This window comes from Solanum stenotomum, chromosome 4, assembly GCF_019186545.1.
Source record: "Solanum stenotomum isolate F172 chromosome 4, ASM1918654v1, whole genome shotgun sequence".
In the NCBI taxonomy this organism is placed as follows: Eukaryota; Viridiplantae; Streptophyta; class Magnoliopsida; order Solanales; family Solanaceae; genus Solanum; species Solanum stenotomum.
This window is the reverse complement of record NC_064285.1, coordinates 61,428,957-61,454,507: the sequence shown is the minus strand read 5'-3', so window position 1 is coordinate 61,454,507 and position 25,551 is coordinate 61,428,957. Positions and strand designations below refer to the sequence as shown.

The window sequence follows — 25,551 nt, the reverse complement described above, 5'->3', positions numbered from 1 at the left end:
ATAAATATATATATATATATATAAAAGATCTACATAGAAATTCTGTCATATTATTAGGTGAATTGGGCTGATTTGATAGGCTGGAAGTGCAAGACTTTGAGGGGTTGTTAAGATTTAGAAATATATCATACTAGTTTCTAGACGTGCATGTATCCCAGGTAAGTTTTTATAGATCTGTTAGAACAATTAAAATTCTATTAAAATATATATGGTTTGGCCTGGTCTGAGCATAAATAAAAAACTTACAACAGTCAAAAGTTAATAGAAAATTAAATTAAATAAGTCTAATAGAAAGAAGATACAAAAGATTAAAAATAAAATAAAATAACAACATACATATCCTTCTTAAGACTTTAATCATAAAAATTTAGAGTTTGTACATAATTTTTTGAGTTCTTGACTACACCTTCTCCCACAACATCAAAATTCAAGAGTCTTATTTATCAAGTCAAACTAAAATATGAATCAAATAATATAATAGTGATAAGAGTTTCACTATTCTAACTACATAATGAAAATAATGCTTTTGGGTAAGGGTCTCATGAAATAAACAAGATGAATTATATCGACAAAAACATAAGCATATCAAAAGACATCTTAAAGTTTTAAATAAATAATTTGAGATTATGAATATGAAAAACAAGAGAGTTATGAATATTAAGAATAACAATTGAATAAGTAATAAGAGACAAAATGAATAGTTATTTTTTATTTAGTATGGAGATAAAATGAGGCTAATTAATATGAAAACTAAAAAAAAAACAGAAGAAATGTAATTGTACCTTAATAATTATTTATTTTTTACGGAAAAAAAAAGTAGAAGAGATTTATTATTATAGTGATTATTAGTTATTTATCATGTAACGTTTTTGTATATCAAAATAAATGAATAATTTATTTTTTTAGTATTTATAAAGGATAGTTTATTTCTTTTTTATGGCATTATTGTAGTAACTCAACTTTATAGGGATATTTTGGTATTTCAACTTTTTTTGTTCCCACTTATATATATACGAGTATTATCAATAAAGAGTGTATCTATATGAAAGAACATGAGTTCAGCTATGTATTCATATTCCTCCCAATAATACTATGTATTGATAGTGCTATATATATATATATATATATATATTCTGAAGGCTACTTAATATATGTGTGTCCACACTCAAAAAGTTCTATAATGTAACGATAATTGAGGGTAAATTTATAATACACTTTTGAAATTTAAATTTTGCGTCCATATATATTTTATTTTTCATTTGATATTCATATTAGAGTTCGACTAAATTTCAATTTGCGCTGAAAAATTTCTCATTAAAGGGTAAATTGGTCCTTAACAAAAGCAACTCCGTATTCCAAATAAATTTAGAGTTAATACTATTTCAAATTGTCTTATTATTGAGGATTTTGCTGCTGCATATATTGGTTATTCCCTCTTCTTATTGAAACACATGTTGACTTGTGGTGAATACTTATTCCCTCTTCTTATATAGTAATATTCTATATTCTTGAATATTATATATTATACTTGGGCATAAACTCCTTTTAAAAGTCCCAATCTTGAACATAAACTCCCTTTTAAAAGTCTCATTCTTGAATATTATATATTATACTTGGGCATAAACTCCCTTTTAAAAGTCCCAATCTTGAACATAAACTCCCTTTTAAAAGTCTCATTCTTGAATATTATCTATTATACTTGGGCATAAACTCCCTTATAAAATAATATATATATATATATATATATATGTGTGTGTGTGTGTGTGTGTGTGTGTGTGTGTGTGTGTCAAATGGAAAAGTCTCAATCAAGGAAGCAACATATATCATATATATATATGTGTGTGTGTGTCACAAATGGAAAAGTCTCAATCAAGGAAGCAACATATATCATTTACAAATGACTTAAAAAGCATTAAAAATTACAATAATTACCAATTTAAAATATTTAAAAGTTATATAATAAAATAGGTTGACTCACAGAATTCTATCAGGCTCACATATATTGGGACAGAAAAAATAACACATATCATTTTAAAATTACCAAAAAAGTATTATAAATAATAATAATTAACAACTTAAAATATCTAAAAGACATTTTAAAAGGGTTAATTTTGTAATTTTATCCATATCACATAAATTAGGACAAAGTGACCAGCAATGTACGTTATTTGAAAGTTACATAAAAATATTATAAATCACAATAATTAATAACTTAAAACATTTTTAAAAAAGAAATGAAAATTTGGATGACTCTCCAAATTTCATTTGTGTCACATAAATTGAGACAACAAAAATAACATATATTGGGTCCATTTTAATTTATTTGTCTTATTTTTTTTAGTTTTTTTATATTTAAAAATTGCGTAAAAATACTATAAATCATGATAATTGACAACATAAAATATGTTTTGAAAAAAATACAAAAAATTCCACTGATTCTTGAAGTGAATCTATCGTAAAAATACTATAAATCATGATAATTGACAACATAAAATATTTCAAAAATGTTGTATGTGGGTAGTCTTATTATGCCTTAAATAGCGTCAAAGAAAGTATAGGTTTGTGATAAAAAAAACTTATTCATTTATCCACACAAACAATCGCTTCAAAAACTCAGTTATTAGCGCCAAAACATACCATTTATATTATTGGGCCCGTGCATAGTACGGGCAACATTATCTAGTATATATATAGGGTTGTTCATGGTTATGGTTAAAAAATCAAACTGAATCACAATTCGAACTACAATCCGAATTAAACCGATAAAAAAATGATATTTGGTTTGGTTTGGGTTTAAATTTTGAAAATCGATACCATTTGATTTGGTTTTGGTTTTACTAAAAAACAACCGTAAAAATAATCAAATTGAACCAATAAATTAGATATATAAATTTTATAATTATTTATATATTATTCATAAATAAAATGGAAAAGGGACGGATTTATCCCCGAACTTTAATAAATGATACGTATATGCCCTCCATTATACTATGTGTCAACATAAGCCCCTGCCGTCCAATTATAGGTACACATATACCCCTTTCACTAACACACCCCTAATTTCTTACACGTGTCTTAATTCTATTGAACTACACGTTGACCCTTTTTTTAACCCATAACCCAACTATCCACCCCATAACCCAATACCCAATACCCACTAAAAATCGTACTTTGCTTGTTGTGACTGCTTCTTCAACTCACAACACCATCTCTGTGACTGCCATTAGCTCTAATAAATCTAGGACTTGAAAAGCCATCTGCAGATTACTCTTGCTGATGTGGTTGTCATAGCTCAAACTTATACAGACTTGACTGGAGGTGCATGCTCAATTGGAGAGTAGCCAATAAAAGGTCTCTTGGATCCAAAAGCAATGGCAAGGCTGGCTGTCAAAGAAGCACTCACAAATCTTGTTTGGGCGAAAGTTACATCTCTTTCTGATGTTAAAGCAAGTGGGAATTGGATGTATGCTTCAAAATTAGATGGTGAAGGAGCTGCAATGTATTATACTGATGTTGCCCTTTCTGAAGCTATGATTGAACTTGCCAAATTGGACTTCTTTGGAAACCTGGGAACATCACACACATTAATTTCTGGAATGCCTCTTGGATTCAAGCAAATACCCCTCTTAAATCATCATCATCTTATCACAGCAGTCAATAAATTTACCTCTGAGTAAATCATCATCTACTTATCAGTTCAATATTAATTCGACGAAGACAAGGTGAAATCGACGAAGACAAACTGAAATCGTGGCGGATAGTTGGATACGGGCTACAACTAGGGTTTTGGTGTGTGAGATACGTGGTGACCTCCGACTAGGGAAAAGGGACCGATTTTGGTGTATTAATTTGGGTGTTTTAATTAGAATTCCTTTTAGAGGAAATTAGGTGGGTATTGGGTTATGGGGTGAATAGTTGGGCTATGGCTTAAAAAAAAGGGTCAAACAGGTAGTTCAATAGGATTAAGACACGTGTAAGAAATTAGGGGTCCGTTAGTGAGAGGGGTATATGTGTACCTATAATTGGACGACAGGGACTTATGTGGACGCAAAGTATAACGGAGGGCATATACGTACCATTTATTAAAGTTTGGGGGTAAATCCGTCCGTTTTCCTTAAATAAAATATAAATATTTTGTTAAATTTTAATTAACTGGAATTTTTAACTTTACCATTTTCTCAATCCCAACACTTTAGTCCAACTATAACAATCCTAAGTCCAAATCTATCAAAATTCATTTTAGTCTTTACCTACCCTGCTAACCGATAAGTTAGTATTGCTTAATTAAACAGACAATGGCTTTTTTGTGGATTGCTAGGTGTTTGTATCTATCAAGATAAGTACGTTCTGAAAAAAATTATTACTTTCAAACCGAATAAACCAGAAAAATTGAACCAAACTGAACCAAACCGACAATAACCAAACCGTCGGTTATTTTTTTTGTTTGGTTTGATTTTAGAAATTTAAAAAGTCGATTAGATTGGTTTGGTTTTGGTTTTAATCAATAACCGATTCAAACTGAACCACGAACACCCCTAATCATATATATAAATATAAAAATACACGTATTTCCAACAAAAAAAAACATGTACTTATATTATATTATATTATATATACCTTAATAGTACATAAATTATAGCATAATTTATATCATGTTTACTTCTCGTTCGAAGTTGAGCAATCAGTTTTATTTTTATTTTTATTTTTTAAACTTACGCTCATAATTGATAATTTCTTTTTATTCAATACCTATTGACTGTTTTTGTATTTAATTTTTTTTTATGAAATTTGTGGGTAGGGATGACAATGGGGCAATGCGAGGCAAGAGCGGGATGGGTTGAGCTTAGTAAAATTTTTAATCTGCCCTGCTCCGAATAGTAACTTTTTTCATTTTCAATTCACCCCACCCCGCTCCTTATAGACCCGCTTGCATGACTTTTTTAATATATTTTTTCTAGTTAAGTTTGATACTAAAATAAATTCATTTTTTTATTAAGTTGCATTAATTTAATAGAATAATGACTTGAAAAAAATTGCCGTCAATTGGGAAACATGTAAGAAATTGTATTATTTTTTATTGAACTATTTTCATTTATCATCTTGAATATTTTAGTAGCTTTAAAAAAAATTATCTTAATAAATAATGTTTTATCACTCTTATAACATGTAAAAAGTTAAAATTAAGTTTGAACATACACAAAATCACATATACCTACAACCCGTCCTGCTCGACATTAATTTTTTTAAAACCCACTTCAATTCGCCCGCACAACCTTAAACCCGCTCCGCCAACCCCGCATAACCTTAAACCCACTCGCTGGCAATTTGGCGATTGCCTTTTATCAGTTTATGTAATTATTATTTTTATTTTTATTAAATGTTACTTACTAGCAATCTAGTGTTTTTTTTTTTTTAAATGCCACTTAATTTCGTTTACCATTATAAAAAAGAAAGATGGATATTCAAGGACAACTAAGAAGAAATAAGTAAGGCAAAAGGGTCTGGTGGAACCTGTACTTGTATGTGTTTGTATTGTAAATTCGTCTACTTAACTCTTTACCAACTAAGCCCTTAAACTCAAACAAAAAAATACTTTTGAACTCATTCCTACCATGTGTGTAGCTCACTCTCCTTTGAATAGATGACATGCTAAATCCATGTCATTAAAATTAATAATAATCATCATTTTCTTCACTAATTGTTATTTAAAAAAATTATTAACAAAATTTATTAAATAAAAAATAAAATAATAAGAATTTAATTTATTTCTTAAAGTAAAATCGGGCTCCTCTGCCGCAATACCGTTTTCTTTTCCTCTTCTCCGACCTTCACAGAACCAACAATCGTAAGCGACCACTCCACCAGCTCCGGCCGGCAAACCTTTTCGCCGCCGTGACCAGTTCCTCGTGTCATCTCCCGCCTCATTCTCCCTTTCACTATTTTCCTTTCTCCACACCACCGACGGCCCCATGCGAACCACCAAAAATGGCGTCGCCTCTCCATCCTCTCGGTATACTAGCAAACTCCCTCATCGCCTCTTATTCTGGAGGAAAAGGGACCAACATCGCCTCCCATTCCAGCGAAAAGGGACCAACGCCGCCTCTCTCCCTCTCACACCACTACAAACCGGCGAGCACCACCATGAAACCAACACCGCTCGCTCCCTCCACTAATAATCGCCATGAAACTTGATGTCACAAAAGTGTCAATGCCAAGATCGGCTAAAGAAAATAACGATAGGGTGTTGAGAAGACAGAAAAATGGGGTTGGGGCAGCGATGGGGTGGCGTGGCTGAAAAAGAAGATGTGGGGATGATGTTGGATTTTTTTTCTTTTCAAAATTTATTATTTTATTTTTTAAAATTTAAAAATATCATGCTCACTTACCTTAGCACGCGTGTAGTCACACTCTCTTGCCAACTCATTTATATTAATGTCGCATAAGCATGTTCAATGGTTAGAGGGGTTTAATATGTTGTGTTTTATTGAGTTTAAGGGTTCAGTTGACAAAATGTTAAATAGAAGAGTCCACAATACAAAATCATACAAGTATAAGGGTCCACCAGATCCTTTTGTAAGTAAAAAGAAGATATATGGCTCAACCTACCTTGAGTGAGAAGTAAAAATTAAAAATACAAAATAGACACTCCGCTTAAAGTTGAACAATTTATCTGTTTCGATTAAATAGCAAAATATATGATATTTTTTATTTTTGAAGAAAAAAATAATCTTCTTAACTCCGAACTCTTATTAATTTTTCACATGAATATATGATGTCTTGGAAAAGGAAGTTGATTGTGTAGAAGAGAAGGGTCCAAACTCTAACTTAACCATTTTGATATGTTTAAGTGTGCAGGAGGTGACAGCTTCATCGTTACCTCCCCACTCGGGGAAATTTTTCTCTATACAAGTTTTTGGACGAGATTTTTGAACAGAATTTTGATAGGCGAGAGGTATAAGTACCGCGGGGTGTGAAGCGATTTCATACTAAACGAAATGACTTTCGTCATCTAGGTCTCGGCCGGGGGCGACTTTTAAATTATGGTCTCATTCTTCCCTTGATTCACGATCCTTGCAGCTTAATTAATCCCCATGTGGGATCTGAACCGTGGTGGTGCTCTTTTACAGTTTTTTCTACATAAGCTCCTCCACTTCTGGAATTGAAAAAGTCTGATGTTTCAAAGCTTTCGTTACATATATTAATTAATTAATGTTGACACTATTTCATCTGATGAAGTGTTGGTACATGAAGCAAATAATTTTATTCATAGTAATCCTGATAAATATTATGATTTTCGCGTAAATTGATTCAGTAGATCAGAAAAGAACTATATTAGATAATTAGGATATTTAACTATAGGATTGGTTTATTTAAGTAATCGCTGGACATCAGATTTTGAAATGGACAAATGTCACAAAAATAAATATGCACCGAACCAACCGGAGGGATTAGTACCGGAGATGAGCCTCGTCATGATTTTAATATAATTAAAATTAACTTTTATTAGATCTCAAAATCAATTTATCGATTAAATAATATCTTTACAAAATAATAATATTTCATAATCACACCTATACTAATTTAATGAAGTACTGATTATGAAACTCAGGAGTAATAAGATTCTTGTTATTGTTATCCAATTTATACTCTTTCCAATAATACTAATTTGATATATTCTTTTAAAAGATGGTCTCGAAGATATTTATTTTAATATATTCTTGTTTATTGTTTTTGCAATTAAGTAGAATCGTTAAAATGGGCTTAGCCCATGGGACCGGCCCAATCCAACCCGTTATTGGGATAGGGTTGAGATAAAAAATTTCAAGCTCATTTAAAATTACGGTTTATAAGCCCAGTCTATATAAGCTCTTGACCCTTTAGGCTTGATCGGGTCTGGACCAAGATCGATTCATGGGCCAAAACTTTTTATTTAAGGGTAATTTAAAATAATCTCACTAGTATATAATCTAATTACTTAAATACACAGTCTTTTGTAATATTATGAATCTTACCAGATCTTGGTACATCCAAATGAATGAATCTCGAAATATATGAACTCAAAATTATGTTAATTTGTTCTAGATACACTTTATTCAAGTAGATTCGCATGTATCTAGGATACATAGACAAATATCGCCCCCTCGCTTCCCTCTCATCTTGCGTGTCACTCTCTTATCTCGCTCATGCATCTGGTATGAGAGATACATGCTAATTACACTAATTTTTTTGCTAGTGTTATTGAAACAATACTATTGTTTGTCATATTTGATAAAATCTTCTCATTTTCTTGATGTTATAGAATTATAAGTTTGAATAAAGAACAAAAGAAGGGCTAGCCCGCCCCAACCCTCAACACTTCTAGGGTTGGATTGGATTGAGCATTTCCAGATCATTCCAAATGAAGGGCCGCCCGCCCTAGCCCTTCAAATTCCTGAACCCCTGAGGCTTGAGGCTGGACCGGCCCTTTTTGATAGGTCTACAATTAAGTATCAATTACTTCCTCTGTTCAGATTTAGTTGTTAAATTTTAATTTAACACACCTATTAAATAATTAATTATTGTTATAATAAATTTATTATCTTACCCCTACTAATTGATCTCAAACATATTACTTGCTACACTCTTCAAAGAGATTAACACAATATTAATAAATTGAGCGTACAATAATAATAATAAAAAATTACCCTCCCTTTATTTGTCAAAAAATTGACAAAGAAAAATGAAATCAAATTAGGAAACATCTGACAAGTAAATCCAAACGAAGGGACCACCCGATATCATGGATCCGCCCCTGGACAGAAATCCCAACCTGAGCTACAGCTGCATAAGAACAAGGCCGGCCAAGTCTTGATCAGCTCTGTTTAGCCTAAAACATTTCAATATATATAAAACCTTCAATTTGTTCCCTCAGCAATTCGAATAGCGTAATGCTGTAGTTAGAGTGTCCTCCTCCTTCCACTCTCCTTCAAGCTTTGAGGCCGCATTGGTGGGGGATGGGTTTCCCCCCAGATAGTTCTGGCTCGGAGGTCAGTCCTTCAAGCTTTGATGAATTCTTCGATCACGAATCCACAGAAGTGGCTCTCATACAAATTACAACTACCATTACACAAAAGGCATGGAAGAAAATGAAGTACATTGAATTCCAAAACGCATATAGAGAACAGAAACAAAACAAATTTAAACCATTCATAAGCTGATTAGTGTCTGTTATTTTTATACAAGTAGACACAAAAAGCTTTATCCGTTACATCATTCTGTAACTGAACGTGAACTATAGAGCTATTCCCCGCGGGTAAACTATCGAGATACATATCATAAACTTATTTAGCTATAGAAGGTATTAAAAACTGGACTAACTCCACGTTCACGTGATAGCAAAAACCAGACAATACCTCCACATGTAGGCCACTTCGTTTACCTTGAAGTCTGAGCAATCTGCTTCCATCCGAGAAGAGTATGAAGATGTTGTGCTGGTTTCCAGTTACCCTGAAAATCCCACTGGTGTCTCGTGTATGACGACTCTTTTCACGACCACGTACTGGGAGCAGTTATCAGGATATCATCTATAGCACCGTCTTGTAAGGAAGACAACTTAATTACACGTAAAATAACACTTGCCGATAATATCAATCTAACAAAGATCAGTGCATGAAACACTTTATTCACTACCTAACATACGAAACTTAAGGAGGATGTGCTAGAAATGCCTACTCCTTTTGGAACCGGAACCATTTGATTGTTGATCTTGAATGTTCTGCAAAGGGAAGTAACTAGCATCGGATTCCAACAATGCAGCATCAAACGGATTCTGGATAGTTTTCGTCGGCCAGTTCAGTCCAGAAGCTGTTGGTGGCGAAGGAATTTGTGGGACTGCCCAACATGTATCTGCCACCTCAGTGCTAAAGCACTCGTCACCTGCAACTTCAGCGTCAGCATCTCTTAAGAACGGAGAACTAGCTGATTCTCCAAGCTTTCCGTTGTCTGCCTGAGAGATTTCAATTGAAGGGAAAACTGAAGTTAGGTACCACAGCGAATTCCGTTTGATACAGTAAAAAATGTTGATAGCCATTTGGAAAGAGTCCCCGACTCATACAAGCATGAAATCCAATCTAGAGTACAGGTAGTCATCAAAGTGACAACTTTTCCATCAGGAAATCACAGATAGATGAAATAACAAATATGATACGACATGATAATGTTTTAAACACTCTCAATTTCACCAGTGTTATCCTCGCCAAATAATGGTAAGGTGAAACTCAATTCTACAGCATAGAGATGATCTTTTGACAGCCATGCAACTTTTCCTCAAAAGATGTAACCAGAAGTCTGTAACACACTTATCTCGACAGCCCATTCAACTTTTCCCAAAAGATGTAACCAGAAGAATGAATAAAACCGAAGCACGAATGTTACACCAACAAAACACATCCTGACACTAGGAATTTCACAAAGGGTGTCCAAAAATAGCACAATAAAAGCTCTTTTATAAAAAAACTAGAACTAGTGAAGATTCGAACACACGAGCACTACCTCATTCCAAGGAGGTGAAACCACTAGGCTACAATACCTTGTTGTATTAAGGGTGTCCAAAACATGTTATTTAATCATTTCGTGTATCATTTTACTTATATATACGATATTTTTTCCGACTCAGCTGACCACCATGTGGCTACGCCACTGCATACAGACCATACACCAGCAGGAGAAGCCGTTCACATACACAGTGCACAATTCTACATTTGGATGATGAAAGCCACAATACCATCATGTATAATAAACGCAAACATAAAAGGAAATGTGAACCTCCTTATCAAGAGAACAAAGGAAAAGGTAACCTTAGATTGTCCATAATCCATGTATCCGTAATTCTGATTGAAATCACCCATTCCAAGATACTGATCAAATTGCCATTGTGGAATGATTCCAGCTGCAGAACCTCCAACCATTGGAAGTCTACTAGGTGCAAAATTCCCATTCCCACTAGTATGGACAGGTAATACACCTTCAGATGGAGTAACTGATGACAGAGGAGCAACACTCTTCGGAATTGGAGGAGATTCTTGCTCCGCGACCTTCTGGATAGAAGGTGACTTTCCTGAGGATGCTGATGCAGAAGGACCGAGAGGTTCAAGTCCCACTTTTACTCCAGTCAGCAAGAACCTCTGGTGAGATGAGACATAGGCATTGACGGTGTGAATAGAAATGTCGCATTTTCTGCAGAGCAAAGCCCTATCCTCAAGGCAAAAGAAAAAGCCAACAGTTTCCTGTACAAAATAAATCTCTTACTAATAGTATAAATTGAAAAGAAAAAAAAAACAGGGAAATCGGCATGAAGCATGGATAAATATAGTACGTATATTTTTTCATTTTGTGATCAAGATATGTCAACGTGATGAGAATTTCACTGAAGAAGGTGGACAACTCTGTTAGATCTGATAAACACAGGTTAAATCACGTAAAAAGCGCGCTTATCCTAAGCAAAATCACATGTGACTTAGAAAGGTCATCCAAAATCCTTGAGCACTATTGCTGCAGAGGAAGTTGAGTAGTCTTCGGCAGCACTACAGTTTGCGAAGCACATACTTAAGTTGCTAACGAATGTTAATATACAGATGTACACAAAGGGGAATGTAGTCAGATGTGATCCTAGCACATTAAGCATGTATTTTTTTACTTTTAATTTAGAGTTATCATTCTGGGGAACAAGGGTTCAGGAAGGATTTTGAATTGCGAAATTCAACCACATGTTACGAAGCACGAAAATTTTCACAGTTGTTATTTGGAGACAACATGTAGTGTGTTCAGTATTAGCTTTCTCTTCCTGTCCAGAGTAAATCGCCCCTTCCCTCCTCTCCCCTTCTTTTCCATTCCTACCTTTCCTTCTCTATCATTCATACGACAAGGATAGGTCAATATAAGAAGAACAATTAACCTAAATAGCGTCCCACCCACCGGCTTAAACTAAAAATAATCGACGGATGTATATATATAATCCATGTTAAATATGTCTATAACCATTCCATATAATTTATGTATACCAGCTAGGAAAAGTTTATAGTAAAGTAGTAAACTGTGAATCCGACCGGCAACTTGTGTAAAAATCCCTTAAACACATTAGGGTCTATCACAGTACCAAACCATAGACCCTCTTCTCTTATTATATATATATATATATATATATATCCTCTTTCTCTTTTCACTTGCTCTAGACATGCTTCGTGCTATGCCACGTGTTTTGCGCAGTTGCTCTAGGAGAAAGTTCTCATAAATTACTCTCACCTTCAAATAATGCCAATCAAATTGCAGCTTTGCAAGGACAAAAGAAGCTAAAATGATCCCATAGACCTTGGCTGCTTACCGTTCTTACTCTGTTTGAATGGAAGTAACTAGCATGACATGGTGATGCTCCAGACACTAGTGACACCCCTTCGTCGAAAAATTTACAATTTTTAGCTAGGTTAAAATTTTAGTATTTGATATTTCGACACTTGTTTAGCAAAAAAATTGACTCCACCACTGGCTCTACGCTCTAAAGTGTTGGCCTCTAAAAATAAAGGATCCATCATTAAAAATACACACCTTGTACATTCCTCTGTTACTCAAAAAGTAAAGGAACACAACATCGCGTGCAAAATATACTAAAAGTAAGACATTGAGCTTGACATGGCTGCCTGATAAGTCAAGCGGAGAAGAGGAAGTAAAACACAAGTTTTCATAACTGAGCTATCAGCATGCTAGAAAAAGGTGTAACAAGACTTGGACAATTGAATATTATAATTTTGAATGTCTAATATACTTGAGAAAAGATGAAATGCACATCGCAAAAGAAAATCTCTATCGTTTTTTGGATAAGGCACAAGTACTCCTACAGTATGACCAAAATCCTACACTATGACCAAAATCCTACACACTATGACCAAAATCCCAGAGACACGCCTTAACTAAACTAAGGTTAAGAGAACTCATTTCTTTTGTAATTTTATATACCTTTTGACTTACTTGCACTAAAAAAACTATGAATTACATGGAGATTTTCCTGGGATTAGTATGAAAATTTGCAGGAAAATAAATTTCCTACAGATTTTCATACTAATCCCAAGGAAAATCCTGATGTAATTCACACTTTTCTTGTAGTGGTGGCAACTCCACAGAATTGAGGCAGGTTGGAGACATTTGAATGCCACGTAAGCCAAAAAAAATGTACAAAATTACAAAAAAAAAATAGGTTCACTGGCGGTAATAGGACCTCAGTTTAGTTAAGGTCATAGTCTGGAACCTCACTTTAATTTCAACTTTTGATTTGACATGTTTAGAACTACAAATTTAAAACACATCTTGCTATATAATCCCTTTATTTGTTTTTATTTAGACATTGTCCTACCTTTGAAAATAATGATTAATATAATATTTTACTACAATATTCATCTATTAATTGATGTATGAGCCATTAATGCTTTTTAGTAAAATATGAAAAAAAATAAAATAATAATAATAATTGGCTTTTCCCAATAGTCAAAAATGACTAAAATAGCATCATATCTTTGATCTAAGATCAAAAGATTTACTTTGTTAAATTTCGTTGAGACATAAAAAGAAAGTTTACTTGGCATATATCACACTTTGGCATGGGTGAAGATGAAGCAGAAAGAGGTACTCTTTGATGCTTATTGGCAAGCTTATTTGCAGCATGAACTTTATCATCACAATACCAACAAAGTGCTGCTTCATCAGCACAACACAATACTTTTGCCTCTGCTACCTCACACGCATTACACTGAATCTTCATCCTTTTAAATTATTATTTTTTCCGACATAAAAAAAAAAAACTAACTTTCACCACCAAATTAAAACACACAAGCAAGATCTAACAAAGATCTGCTAGTGAAAATATTGGTGGAAATCTAAAAAGGGTATGTTTTGTGTTTGTGTAAAAGTGTGTATGTAGAAAAATTTGTCTGACACCACCGCCCAAAACATAAGGGGGGTTTGTAATGGGATTTATGCTTATGTTTCCAAAAAAAAATAAAAAAAATTATGTTATATGTTTTTATTTTATTATATTTTTATATTATATTTATAGTAGAAAGGCGGTTTATATATACGTGTCATGTGTTAGAGTATGTGACAGAGTGAGGTGGCGCAGATTATAAGGGAATATTGTCAGTGTCACATACTCTAAAAGAGTTACAAGTGTTTGTGGTGATTTGTGGGTAATGCTGAAGATTACTTCGTACTGAAGAATATTATTAAATCCTTGTAAGCGCAAATGCACATGAATTTTTTTACATGCGACACATATATAATACCGTTCGTTTTAGTTTACATTAGTTAGTTTGATTTGATACGGAGTTAAAAAGAAAGAATTTAAAAATAAATTGTGATCTAAAATAAATCACGAGTATTTGTGTGATTAAAAATCATTTCATTAAATAAAATAAATATTTTAAAGTTAAATTATTATTAAATATAAAAATATATTATTTTTAAAAAATATAAATTTAAAAAGAAAGTAATTTATATAAATTATAATATAAAGCGAGACTGATATTGAGGAGATTGTCTGTTTGCCCAATTGCCTGTTGGCGGGGGCGTAGGCACATGCGGGTGTCCAATTGGACACCGAATATCGTATATACAAGTATATTGATACACGAAGTAATTAAATAACATATTTTAGACACTCTTTACACAATAGATTGTTGTACCAGTGATTTTGAGGAGTTGAATTATTTGATTCAATTCACCAAAAGTACTATGAAATTTTAAAATTTTACAAAACTAGTATAAACGTTGTTGGTAGTAACGTGTTAGACTTTATTTCATTTTAAAAAAATAAACGGACCAAAAATAGTTGGAAGACGGCGTTAAAGAAGATTTACGTTACTAGCAATAACGTTTTAGGCTTAAAACGTTACCATCAGTAACGAGTCTCTGCAAATTTGTCACTTTCGAATCTTTGTACCAAATTTCGTTATTACGAAGCACGTTTTAATGATAAAATGTTACTCCTAGTAACGATTCTATCGAATCAAATCACGTCTCCCAACTAAGAATCTTTGTACGAAATCTGACGTTAAAGTCATTACTATGAGTCACATTTTAAGACTAAAACGTTACACTGAGTAACGATTCTATCGAATCATGTCATGGGGTTCTGAAGATGTCTTATTGATTTGATCTGCCAATAAAACGTTACTATACGTTACGTTTTAACTTTAAAACGTGACTGACAGTAACAACAAACTGTTAAAGTGTTCCTTTTACAATTTGACCAACGGATCATTATAAGAAATGGTCGTGTAGAATGTTTAGCACATTCCAATAATTTTCTACAAAGCTTCTGTTTATGTGCCCCATTGTTGAATCAATACTCACAAAATTTTAATAGGTAAGTCTTGTCAATATGTTGTAATGTATTTATAAAAACATATTTTTAATAACTATAATGCATCTTATTTTTGTGTGTAGGATTTTTGATGGCTAATTTTGAAGATAACGTGATGATTTCTTTGTATTGGGGTGGTGAAATAATCACCGAAATGAATGAATTTCGATATAACGAATGTGTCAGAATGATTGTAAACATGTCTATTTTGACCAACTACGTTGAGTTAATTAAATTGTTGCATGAGAAAATGGGGACCGATGGTGAAAATATTCAATTGGATATTTCTGGAAAATATCCATGCTCATTTCAAGGTAACATTACAAGATTTATTGAGTTCAAAATTGAGAATGACCAATCTTTGCTACAATTTTTTGCCATTCCTCAGAAATTTTTGAACAAGATTGATATAAATCTTTTGGAGATGTATATAAAGATTAGACAATAAATCAAGATAATCTATTTCGAATGAATGATCAACATGGTTATCATATGAATTTATTGGCTCAAAATTATGGATTTGCCACAATCAGTCAGCCTCATTATGCATACAGTGCAACACATGGTATCTATCAATCTTTTGGTGTAGGCCTTAACGAACATGAAAATCGATCATTTGTTGAATGCTCGAGTAGTCAAAGACATATGGAGAGTAGCCACAATCAATATGAAATCAGGTAGAATAATCTTTTCATATAAAAAATACTAATTCTATTTAGTAGCATGAATAATTAATTATTTTTATTTTATGTATTTCATGAAATTAACTTTTTTTTTCTACAGAGAAGATGAAGCTACCTTTGATTTGTGTAATGATGCACATGCTCAAAGAAGTGATGAAAATTCGGAGGAGGATGAACCTTCAGAAGATGATGGAGAGAGTAAAGCCATTGAAAGTGAATCCGATGAAGATATTGGAGATTTTCCTCAAAATAATAGTGGGGTAAATCTTCAAAATCAATTTGATCAGGATGTATCTGAAATGCAAAATAATGATATACCTTACTTTACAACATTGGAGAACGAGGAAGATATTTTTATCTCTGCTCGTGAATTCGAAATGAAATGTTGTTCTGTTTGGTCCGAGGATGCAAAAAAAGATTTAGAAAAAGATATGTGTTTTAGCAGCAAAGCTAAGTTGAAACGAGCTGTGACAATTTGGAGTTTGCGCAAAAATAAAGAATTCAAGGTTGTAATATCAACTAAGAGCATATGGACTGTGAGATGCATATTTTTTGATTCATTGGGTTGTCCATGGTTTCTTCGAGGTCGGAAGGTTGGAGGTTATCTTTGAAAGATAGGAAAGTATTTTAATAATCATAGATGTGAGACTAAAGGGCTTACAACGGGTCACACTAACTTAGATACCAATTTAATTGCATCTTTGTTTTTAAATCAAATACGTAAAAATCCCAAATTGTTGGTAGTGGATGTCATTTCTAAGGTTCATGAAAAATTTGGTCATTAAGTAAGATATAGAAAAGTGTGGCTTGGGCATCAACACACATTTACATTGATATATGGTGATTCTCAGAAATCATTTAGTGAGCTTCCTAAGTTTTTTTTGCAGCTTTTCAATGCTCTAATCCTGGAACAGTTGTGGAATGGAAACACGAAGAGTCAATGAGTTCGCCAGAGGTAAAAACTTTCAAGTTTGTATTTTGGGCTTTTAAGTCATTTATTGATGGATTCCAAACTTGTCGTCCTGTTATTTCAGTAGATGGAACTCATATGTATGGTAAATATGAGATAAAATTGTTAATTGCTGTTGGAGTTGACGGAAATGATAACATTCTTCCTCTTGCGTTTGCTATTGTTGACAAGGAGTCGAAAGTGGCATGGAAATGGTTTTTTAGGAAATTGAGTACACATGTGATAAAGGATAGAGAAGACATATGTATTATCTCTGATAGGGCAAAAGGAATCTTGACTAGTTTATCAGAATTGTGGCAATTTCAGGAGCCTCGGGCCTTTCATCGATTTTGTTTGAAGACAATGACTCTCTCCCACGCCCAAATCTGGGAGAAAGAGTTTTAGGATTACATCTCTTAAAATTTTCATCCTCCAATAACACTATGGAGACAAATTAAAGGAAGACTATATATAGGGAGAGAAAATATGATATGAGACACATATGTCCAAAACTAGTAACTGTAAGAAATATAAATAAATTATTTGTACAATTGTTAGGTATACCTGAAGTAGTGGCAAAAATCCGGCTATCTCATTTTGGGTACTCTGTGAGGCTTTACAAAGAAAATGATATAAGTATGCCAAGGTCGCACTCCCCCAACTATAAGACCCAATTTTATCGATGTCCTCAAGTATAGGCAAGTACATAAGCTTCAAATAACCACCAGATGTATCCGCCATCATCATACCTGCAATCATCCAGAACATGTAACATCTTGCCTTTTGATTGACCATATCTTGTGTTGCCATGTTCGGCAACTGTGGTTGGCTTAACATGTGTGCATTAAATGCAGCGACCTTGATGGAATTTGTTTTGAAGTCTTCACGAGATGGAACAAAACCTAATAATCTTTGACAAATGTTTTGCCAATCCCCTATGGTCCTTATCATTTCATTACCAAGTACTGGATCACCATTCACAGGTAATCCATACAACACCTCTACGTCCTACAAGGTAATTGTTGCTTCGCCTGTTCTAAAGTGAAAAATATGAGTTTCGGGACGCCACTACTCAACTAGTGCAGTGATCAAACTACGGTCAATAGCAGGCCGATTAGATTTGTAAACACCATATAATCCAGATAATCTAATTACTTTAAGAACTCGTGGATGGATAGGATATTTCTCTATGAGCTTCCAAAAATTTCCATCTTCTCTCCTCGTATTAAGATCATATTAACATTTCCTTCCCATATATCTTGTGATCCATGAGTAAGTTGTCCTGTTAATACATTCGATTCCAATGGACCGGGATCCAACTTGTATTCACTATTATTAGTCATAAAAAATACCTATGGAATACATATGAAAGTAAACTTAAATATTAGCCTGAATTATAATGTAATTTTTTCTTGGAAGCACACTTCAAAAGTGAGGTAAAGTTAACAAAATCACATTTAGGTCATCCTTTTTAATTTAGAAGTGTACTGATATAAGACAAACCATCTTAGACTACACTAAGCAACAATAGAACTCGAGTATAATTTTTTTCTTGATATATGTACAGAATTGAAATCTGTAGAGAATTGTTTGAAGAGATGAGGTAAAATTGAGGAATTACAGAGAAGAATATAGATGGCTATTTCAGATATTTTCATTGTATGTTTACATCTGGGCTATTTATACAAATGACTAAAGGGCTAATTACAATAATCAAAGCTAACCAACTAATGTGCTCACGCAATTTAGGCTAACAAACTAATTCTGTTATGTAACTAACTAACAAACAAATACTTATCTGCAAGGCAATGTAACAGTGACTATAGCTCTTCTCTTCCATGACTATGCAATTTGTCAATTCCTCAACAATATACAATTGTTACAGCTTTAAATAACAATTCCGAGTTCAGTGGCCATGAAAGGAATCCTTATATCAAATTAAACAAAACAAATAACCAGATAACATCTTATGTTGGAATCCAATTTCATGGGTTGGTTAGCGGGTTCTTCAATTTATACAAGATAGAATCCTACTTACGATTCAATTCAATTCCTTCGTAAAGAAAAATCAAACCTTAAACAAAAAAATTACCTCGAAATACTTATGACACTGAAATATCGTGAATCTCTTGTTCCGGCAACACTAACGGCGAGAATCGAAAACAACACCGTGCATATGTTCTCTTCGCGAGGGGAATAAAGGGGAAGAAATATTTCTTCACGAGGGGTAGAAATATTGAATTGAAATTGGGTTTAGGGTAAGGTGAGGAAAGTACGGTAAATAGGGTAAATTGGGTTTAAGATAGAAGGATCAAAACGACAGGGTTTCAGTATAATAATTATAAAACGTTACCAGCAGCAACGTATTTCTACTTAAACTCCAAAACATTACTAGCAGTAACGTATTCCTACTTAAATTCCAAAACATTACTAGCAGTAACGAATTCCTACTTTAACGCCGTCCCCCGTTAGTTTTGGTCTGTTGCTTAGCAGAATTGAAACATGGCCTAATACGTTACTCTCAACAACGTTATACTAGTTTTGTAAAGTTTTAAAAAAGTGTATTACTGTTGTAAATTAATTTAAATAATAAGTTATTTTGGTAAACTCTTTAGTGGTTTTAGATCTTTTTAATGGGTTTCAAACACCTTGAATGAGTTAGTAATCACGGGTTTGAATCTGAAATTCCTAACTCGGTCACTGCCCGTTGGTACTCCGCTGAGCTAACTTGTCAATATTATACACTGATGAAGCGCCCATGTGTATACGGCCTGCGACCGAGACTATTTGGAGAGGGCAGTCCATAGTATAATTTATTGTGTATGGAGTAAATCATGTAAGAGTCATTTGGGGTGGGATTGAAATAATCGAAGCATGGTGCAAAAGCTAATAATTATAAATCATGTTGATGAAATATTGGATGACAAAGAAAATTATGCTAAAAATTAAAGTATAATACTCTCTTTGTTTTCGTTTATGCTGCATAGTTTGGATTATAAAAACTTAAGCAATTTAAGTTTGATTGTAAATTTGGATATGAAATCTTCAAATCTTTTGAAATAAAATTTATATATTTAAAAACTATGTAAAAAGTACTACATATAAGTCGCTATAATTAACAATTGAAAATATGTAAAAAAAAAAAAAAACTACAATCAAAGATAAATGTGTTTGAATCTCGAAATTTGTAAGGTGCCACATAAATTGGGACGGAGGGAGTATTATTATACATATTGGCTCATTGACCTATAGATAGAATCGTCAAAATGGGATTAGCCCATGGGGCCGGTCCAATCCAACCCGCTATTAGAGTAGGGTTGGGATATAATTTTTCAAGCCCATTTAAAAACTAGGGCTTATAAGTCCGGCCCATATAAGCCCTTGACCCTTGAGGCTTGATCGGAGCAGGGTCGGGGTTGGCCCATGGGTCAAAACTATTTATTTAAGGTTAATTACAGAAATCTCTCTAGTGTATGAGCTAGTTACTTAAAGACACGTTATGTTGTAATATTACAAATCTTATCAGATTTTGGTACGTCCAGATACATGTATCTTGAGATACATAGACTCAAAATTAGATTAATTTGTTCTAGATACACTCTATCTCTGTGAATTCATATGTTTCTAGGAAACATAGACAAATGTCGCGCCCTTGCCTTCTTTCCATCTCACTCGTCACTCTCTTATCTCACTCACGTATCTGGGATGCATCACACAAGATACATATATCTAGTACCCTAGATACATGCTAATCATACTAGATTTCTTGCTAGTGTTATTGAAACAATACCATTATTTGTCATATTTAGGTTGAAAATCTTCTCATCTTCTTGATGTTGTAGAATTTTAAGTTTGAAAAGAAAAGAAAAAGGTTAGCCCTCCCTAGCCCGCAGCCTTTGGGTTGGGTTGGGCATTTTCAAGCCCTTCCAAATGAAGGGACAACTAACCCTAGCCCATTAAAGTCCCTGGCCCGCGAGGCTTGGGTCGGGTGGGGCTGAGCTGACCCTTTTTTGACAACTCTACCTATATATGAAAAAATAATATAAGAAAAATATTAAAACTATGGAGAGAAAATCTCCCCCCCCCCCCTTCCCAAACTATGGGTGGGTATGGTATGCTATTTACCGAATTATCATACCATATTGAAATTTTTGATACTGTGATTTCGGTATTATGGTATTTGGTATGGTACATGGTATACATATTAATTGTTTTTTATATTCAATACAGTATATGGTATTTAGAAATTAGTGACATACCAAAATACCGAATACCATATCGAAATATATAGTTACATAAATAATACACACATTATTAAAATACTAACAAATATGCAACCTAGTATTAGTATAAACTAAATGCTTAGAAGTTGAAGCCGTGACTAATCTTTTGATTGAAATGTATTTCAAATGTAATTGATTAACAAAATGAGTTGTTTGTACTTTTTTTTAATATATATTTCTACATGTGTAATGTGTTAGTATGAAATAACTGAGAACTTTTTTGAATTATCGAAGTCATAATACTCTATAATACGATTATATATAGTCGAAGTTGAGCAAACTATGGTTACCGATTTACCATACCGTAAAATACCGAAACCGAACTTTGAATTACCGTACCATACCGAACTAAATTGGTATGGTAATGGTATAATTGTTTTAAGAATTCAATATCGAAATTATGGTAGAGAAGTTTCAAATACCATATCATACCATACCATGTCCACCACTAAACAAACTCTTGAACGACTACATTGTTGATGCAATTGTGTTGTGCTATGAGAAGAAGGATCTACAATTTATATATAGCTCCAAATTTTTCCTCCGATAATAACCAAATATGAAAGAGACTTATACTTTTCTTTTAAAATAAGTAAAAGTAATTGTGATAAAGTTTTGACTTTCCTTCCAGAAAAAAATAAAACTTAAATAAGAAAATCAAGAAGAACCTTAACAATGGTGGTGGATGTATTGGAAAAAATAATACTTGATAGTGTTTCCAACTAATGGAAACGAATCGAACCATGACATGTGATCAAATCAATACCGATAAAATGCTTGTTACAATCTCAAGTCTTGCGTGCATTTACTGGGATTAAGCATTCTACTCTTTTTGGACAAGTTAGCTTCGATTACTTCTCCTCCAACTTGAGGGGAGGTATTGAGATTAAGTGTGTATACATTTAGAATTAGTTAACTTAGTGTAGACGTCATATTAATTAATTAATTGAATCTGTTAGAGTTAGTTAGTTAGCTGTCAAATCACGTGGTAGTTGTTTTCCTTTCAGTTAGGTAGGACTTGAGATATTTTTCTCTTCCAGTTGTATAAATACCAATATGAACTACCATTGTACATAATCAATTCAGAATGCAAATTTTCATTATTCTTCTCTAATCAAGCTTTATGCTCTCATCATCAATGGAGGTTTCGTCTACTCAAACCTCTAATCTTAATATGGTAACAGAGCAAGGCCACTTTGTTCTTCCTCTTTCCCTTCGTCTTTAATTTCCGCATCAGATCTTCTTTTTTCCCCAATTCTCTTCGATTTATTTTCTTCTGATTAGAAATGGTATATCTCACATCTGCGAGCACTGGTTCAGCTAGTACTACCTCGTTTGGAATTAATACAGGAAATAATTTTTACATTCATCCCTCAGATAGTCCTGGTGCAGTAGTTGTACCTATTCCTTTCAATGGCACTGGATTTCATTCTTGGCGCCGTAGTGTGCTTCGATCTTTGTCGGTGAAGAACAAGCTAGTCTTCATCAATAGCGAGTGTAAGAGACCAGATGCAAATCATTCCACTTATCGTCAATGGGTGAGGTGCGACGATATGGTTACCTCTTGGATTCTCAATTCTCTAGGTCGAGATATTGCAGACAGTGTTGAATATGTCAATGATGCTCTGGAACTATGGACAGAACTAGAGGATCGTTACGATCAAACAAATGGAGCAAAATTATATCAAACTAAATCAATGATCTTAATCAAGGTATTCTCGATATCACTACATACTATACTCACATGAAGAAGCTTTGGGAAGAGCTAAACAATTTATGTGTTTTAAGTCAGTGCAATTGTGTATGTGTATGTGGAGCTAAGATTAATATTCATAAGGCAGAACAAGATAAACGTCTGATTCAGTTTCTCATGGGTTTGAATGTGGTGTACACCACAATTAGGGGCCGTATTTTGATGATGAATCCCTTACCTTATATGGCACAAGCTTTTGCTTTGTTAGTACAAGAGGAGAAACAGAGGGAATTCAAGCCCAACAACAACCAAATGTTTGCTGAAAGTAGTTCCCTCATCGCAAGTTCATCAGGTTCAGGAAGGAAGAAATTTTCAAACAAACTATTATGTTCCCAACACAACACCTAGAGGAAGACTTTTTTGTGATGGAGCAACAAACTCTGTAAGAATATCCTGTGATGGAGTTGCTGGTGGACAGAAAAGGGAACCAGATTTTCATAGTGATGCTCAAGGAAATGAAAATATCAGTATCACCAAGGAACAATATGACCAAGTTGCTCATTTGTTGAACCAGTTCCAGGATTCTAACTCTGTGGCAGATCAAAATGATGGAACATGTGGAGCTGTGAACTTTGCAGGTATCTTTGCTTGCTCTCCCTCTCCTGATTTTGTTAAACTCTCATGTGAATGTTTCAAAACAATGACTGATTTATGGATAGTAGACTTAGGAGCATCCCACCATATGACTTTTAACAAAAATCACCTTGTGAATATGATCATTCTACCCTGTCCTATCTTAGTCAGATTACCAAATGGAAATAGAGTCAAAGTTACAGAGGTTGGTAGTGTGCATCTTACCCCCAAGATCACTTTGTCTGGAGTACTTTATGCCCCTTCTTTCAAATACAATTTAATCTCCATCAATTCTCTACGTTAAGATGAGAGGTTTGAGTAGACGAAACCTCCATTGATGATGAAAGCATAAAGCTTGATTAGAGAAGAAGAATGAAAATCTGCATTCTGAATTGATTATGTACAATGGTAGTTCATACTGGTATTTATACAACTGGAAGAGAAAAATATCTAAAGTCCTAACTAACTGAAAGGAAAACAACTACCACGTGATTTGACAACTAATTAACTAACTCTAACAGATTCGATCAATTAATTAATATGACGTCTACACTAAGTTAACTAATTCTAAATGTATACATACTTAATCTCAATACCCCCCCTCAAGTTGGAGGAGAAGTAATCGAAGCTAACTTGTCCAAAAGAGTAGAATGCTTAATCCCAGTAAGTGTTTTGGTAAGGATATCAGCTAACTGAGCAGTAGTGTCAATATGATGCAATGTAATGAGCCCCTCTTGAAGCTTAGTCCTCATAAAATGGCAATCCACTTCAATGTGCTTCGTACGTTCATGGAATACATGATTCCTTGCAATGTGAATGGCTGCTTGGCTATCACAATATATAGGGAATGGTCCATTCTGAGGTACAGTCAGTTCCTCAAATAATATTTGCAAGCAAGTTAGTTCTCCCACTATCTTTCGCAAAGACCTGTACTCTGCTTCAGCTGAGGAAAGAGAGATTGTTTCTTGCTTCTTGGACTTCCAGCTAACAGGACTATCTCCCAACAACACAACATAACCACTAACAAACTTTCTTGAGTCAGGGCAGGCAACCCAATCAGAGTCACAGTAGGCTTGGACTCCAAAATTGGCAGATGAGGACATAAAAACACCTAGAGTAGGATCCTTCTTGAGATACCTTAGCATGTGAAAAGCATCATGTAAATGAGGCTCCCTAGGATCCTGCATGTATTGACTAAGAAGTTGCACACCATAGGCAAGATCAAGTTTGGTGTTTGTAAGAAAGTTCAGCTTGCCAACTAATTTTCTATAATAAGTAGGATCATCCAGGGCTTTTCCTTCATGTGATCTTAGCTTAACGTTTGGATCGAGGGGAGATGATAAAGGAGTCATGTGATCACAGTTGAATTCCTTGAGGAGGTCTAACACAAACTTCCTTTGAGAAATCATAATCCCATCATCTTTGTACAAAACTTCCAGGCCCAAAAAGTAGTGCAGTCTGCCAAGATCTTTGATTTTAAACTGACTGTCAAGGAACCTTTTAAGCTCATCAATTTCAGCAGTGTCTGTTCCTGTGAGTAGGATGTCTTCAACATAAACACCTAGGAAGACAGTAGATGCCATGGAGGGAATGAACATAGCCTCTTGTGTGAAGTGCTTCAGTCAATTTCTCATACCATTGCCTGCTAGCCTGTTTTAGACCATATAATGATTTGTTAAGTCTACATACTAGACCTTTGTGAGTGGTGATCAGACCTGGTGGCACATCCATATGCACTTCCTTATGTAGATTTCCATGGAGCAAAGCATTATTAACATCAAGTTGATATATATTCCATTGTTTCTTTGTAGCAGTGGCAATGAGGGCCCTCACGGTTGTCATCTTGAAAACAGCTGAAAAAGTCTCTGTATAATCTATGCCATGATGTTGAGTATATCCCTTTACCACCAGCCTAGCTTTATACC

General features: G+C 33.9%; 1 protein-coding gene across 1 annotated transcript; it reads right to left on the bottom strand.

Moving 5' to 3' along the window:
• Positions 1 to 9,212: 9,212 nt before the first annotated feature.
• On the bottom strand, positions 9,213 to 13,786 carry LOC125863327 (B-box zinc finger protein 22-like). Its single transcript, XM_049543516.1, has 3 exons — positions 13,604 to 13,786; positions 10,836 to 11,264; positions 9,213 to 9,985 (listed from the first exon to the last, which is right to left on the bottom strand). The coding sequence occupies exons 1-3, from the start codon at positions 13,784 to 13,786 to the stop codon at positions 9,698 to 9,700; spliced, it is 900 nt and encodes a 299-aa protein (XP_049399473.1). The 3' UTR covers positions 9,213 to 9,697.
• Positions 13,787 to 25,551: the final 11,765 nt, after the last annotated feature.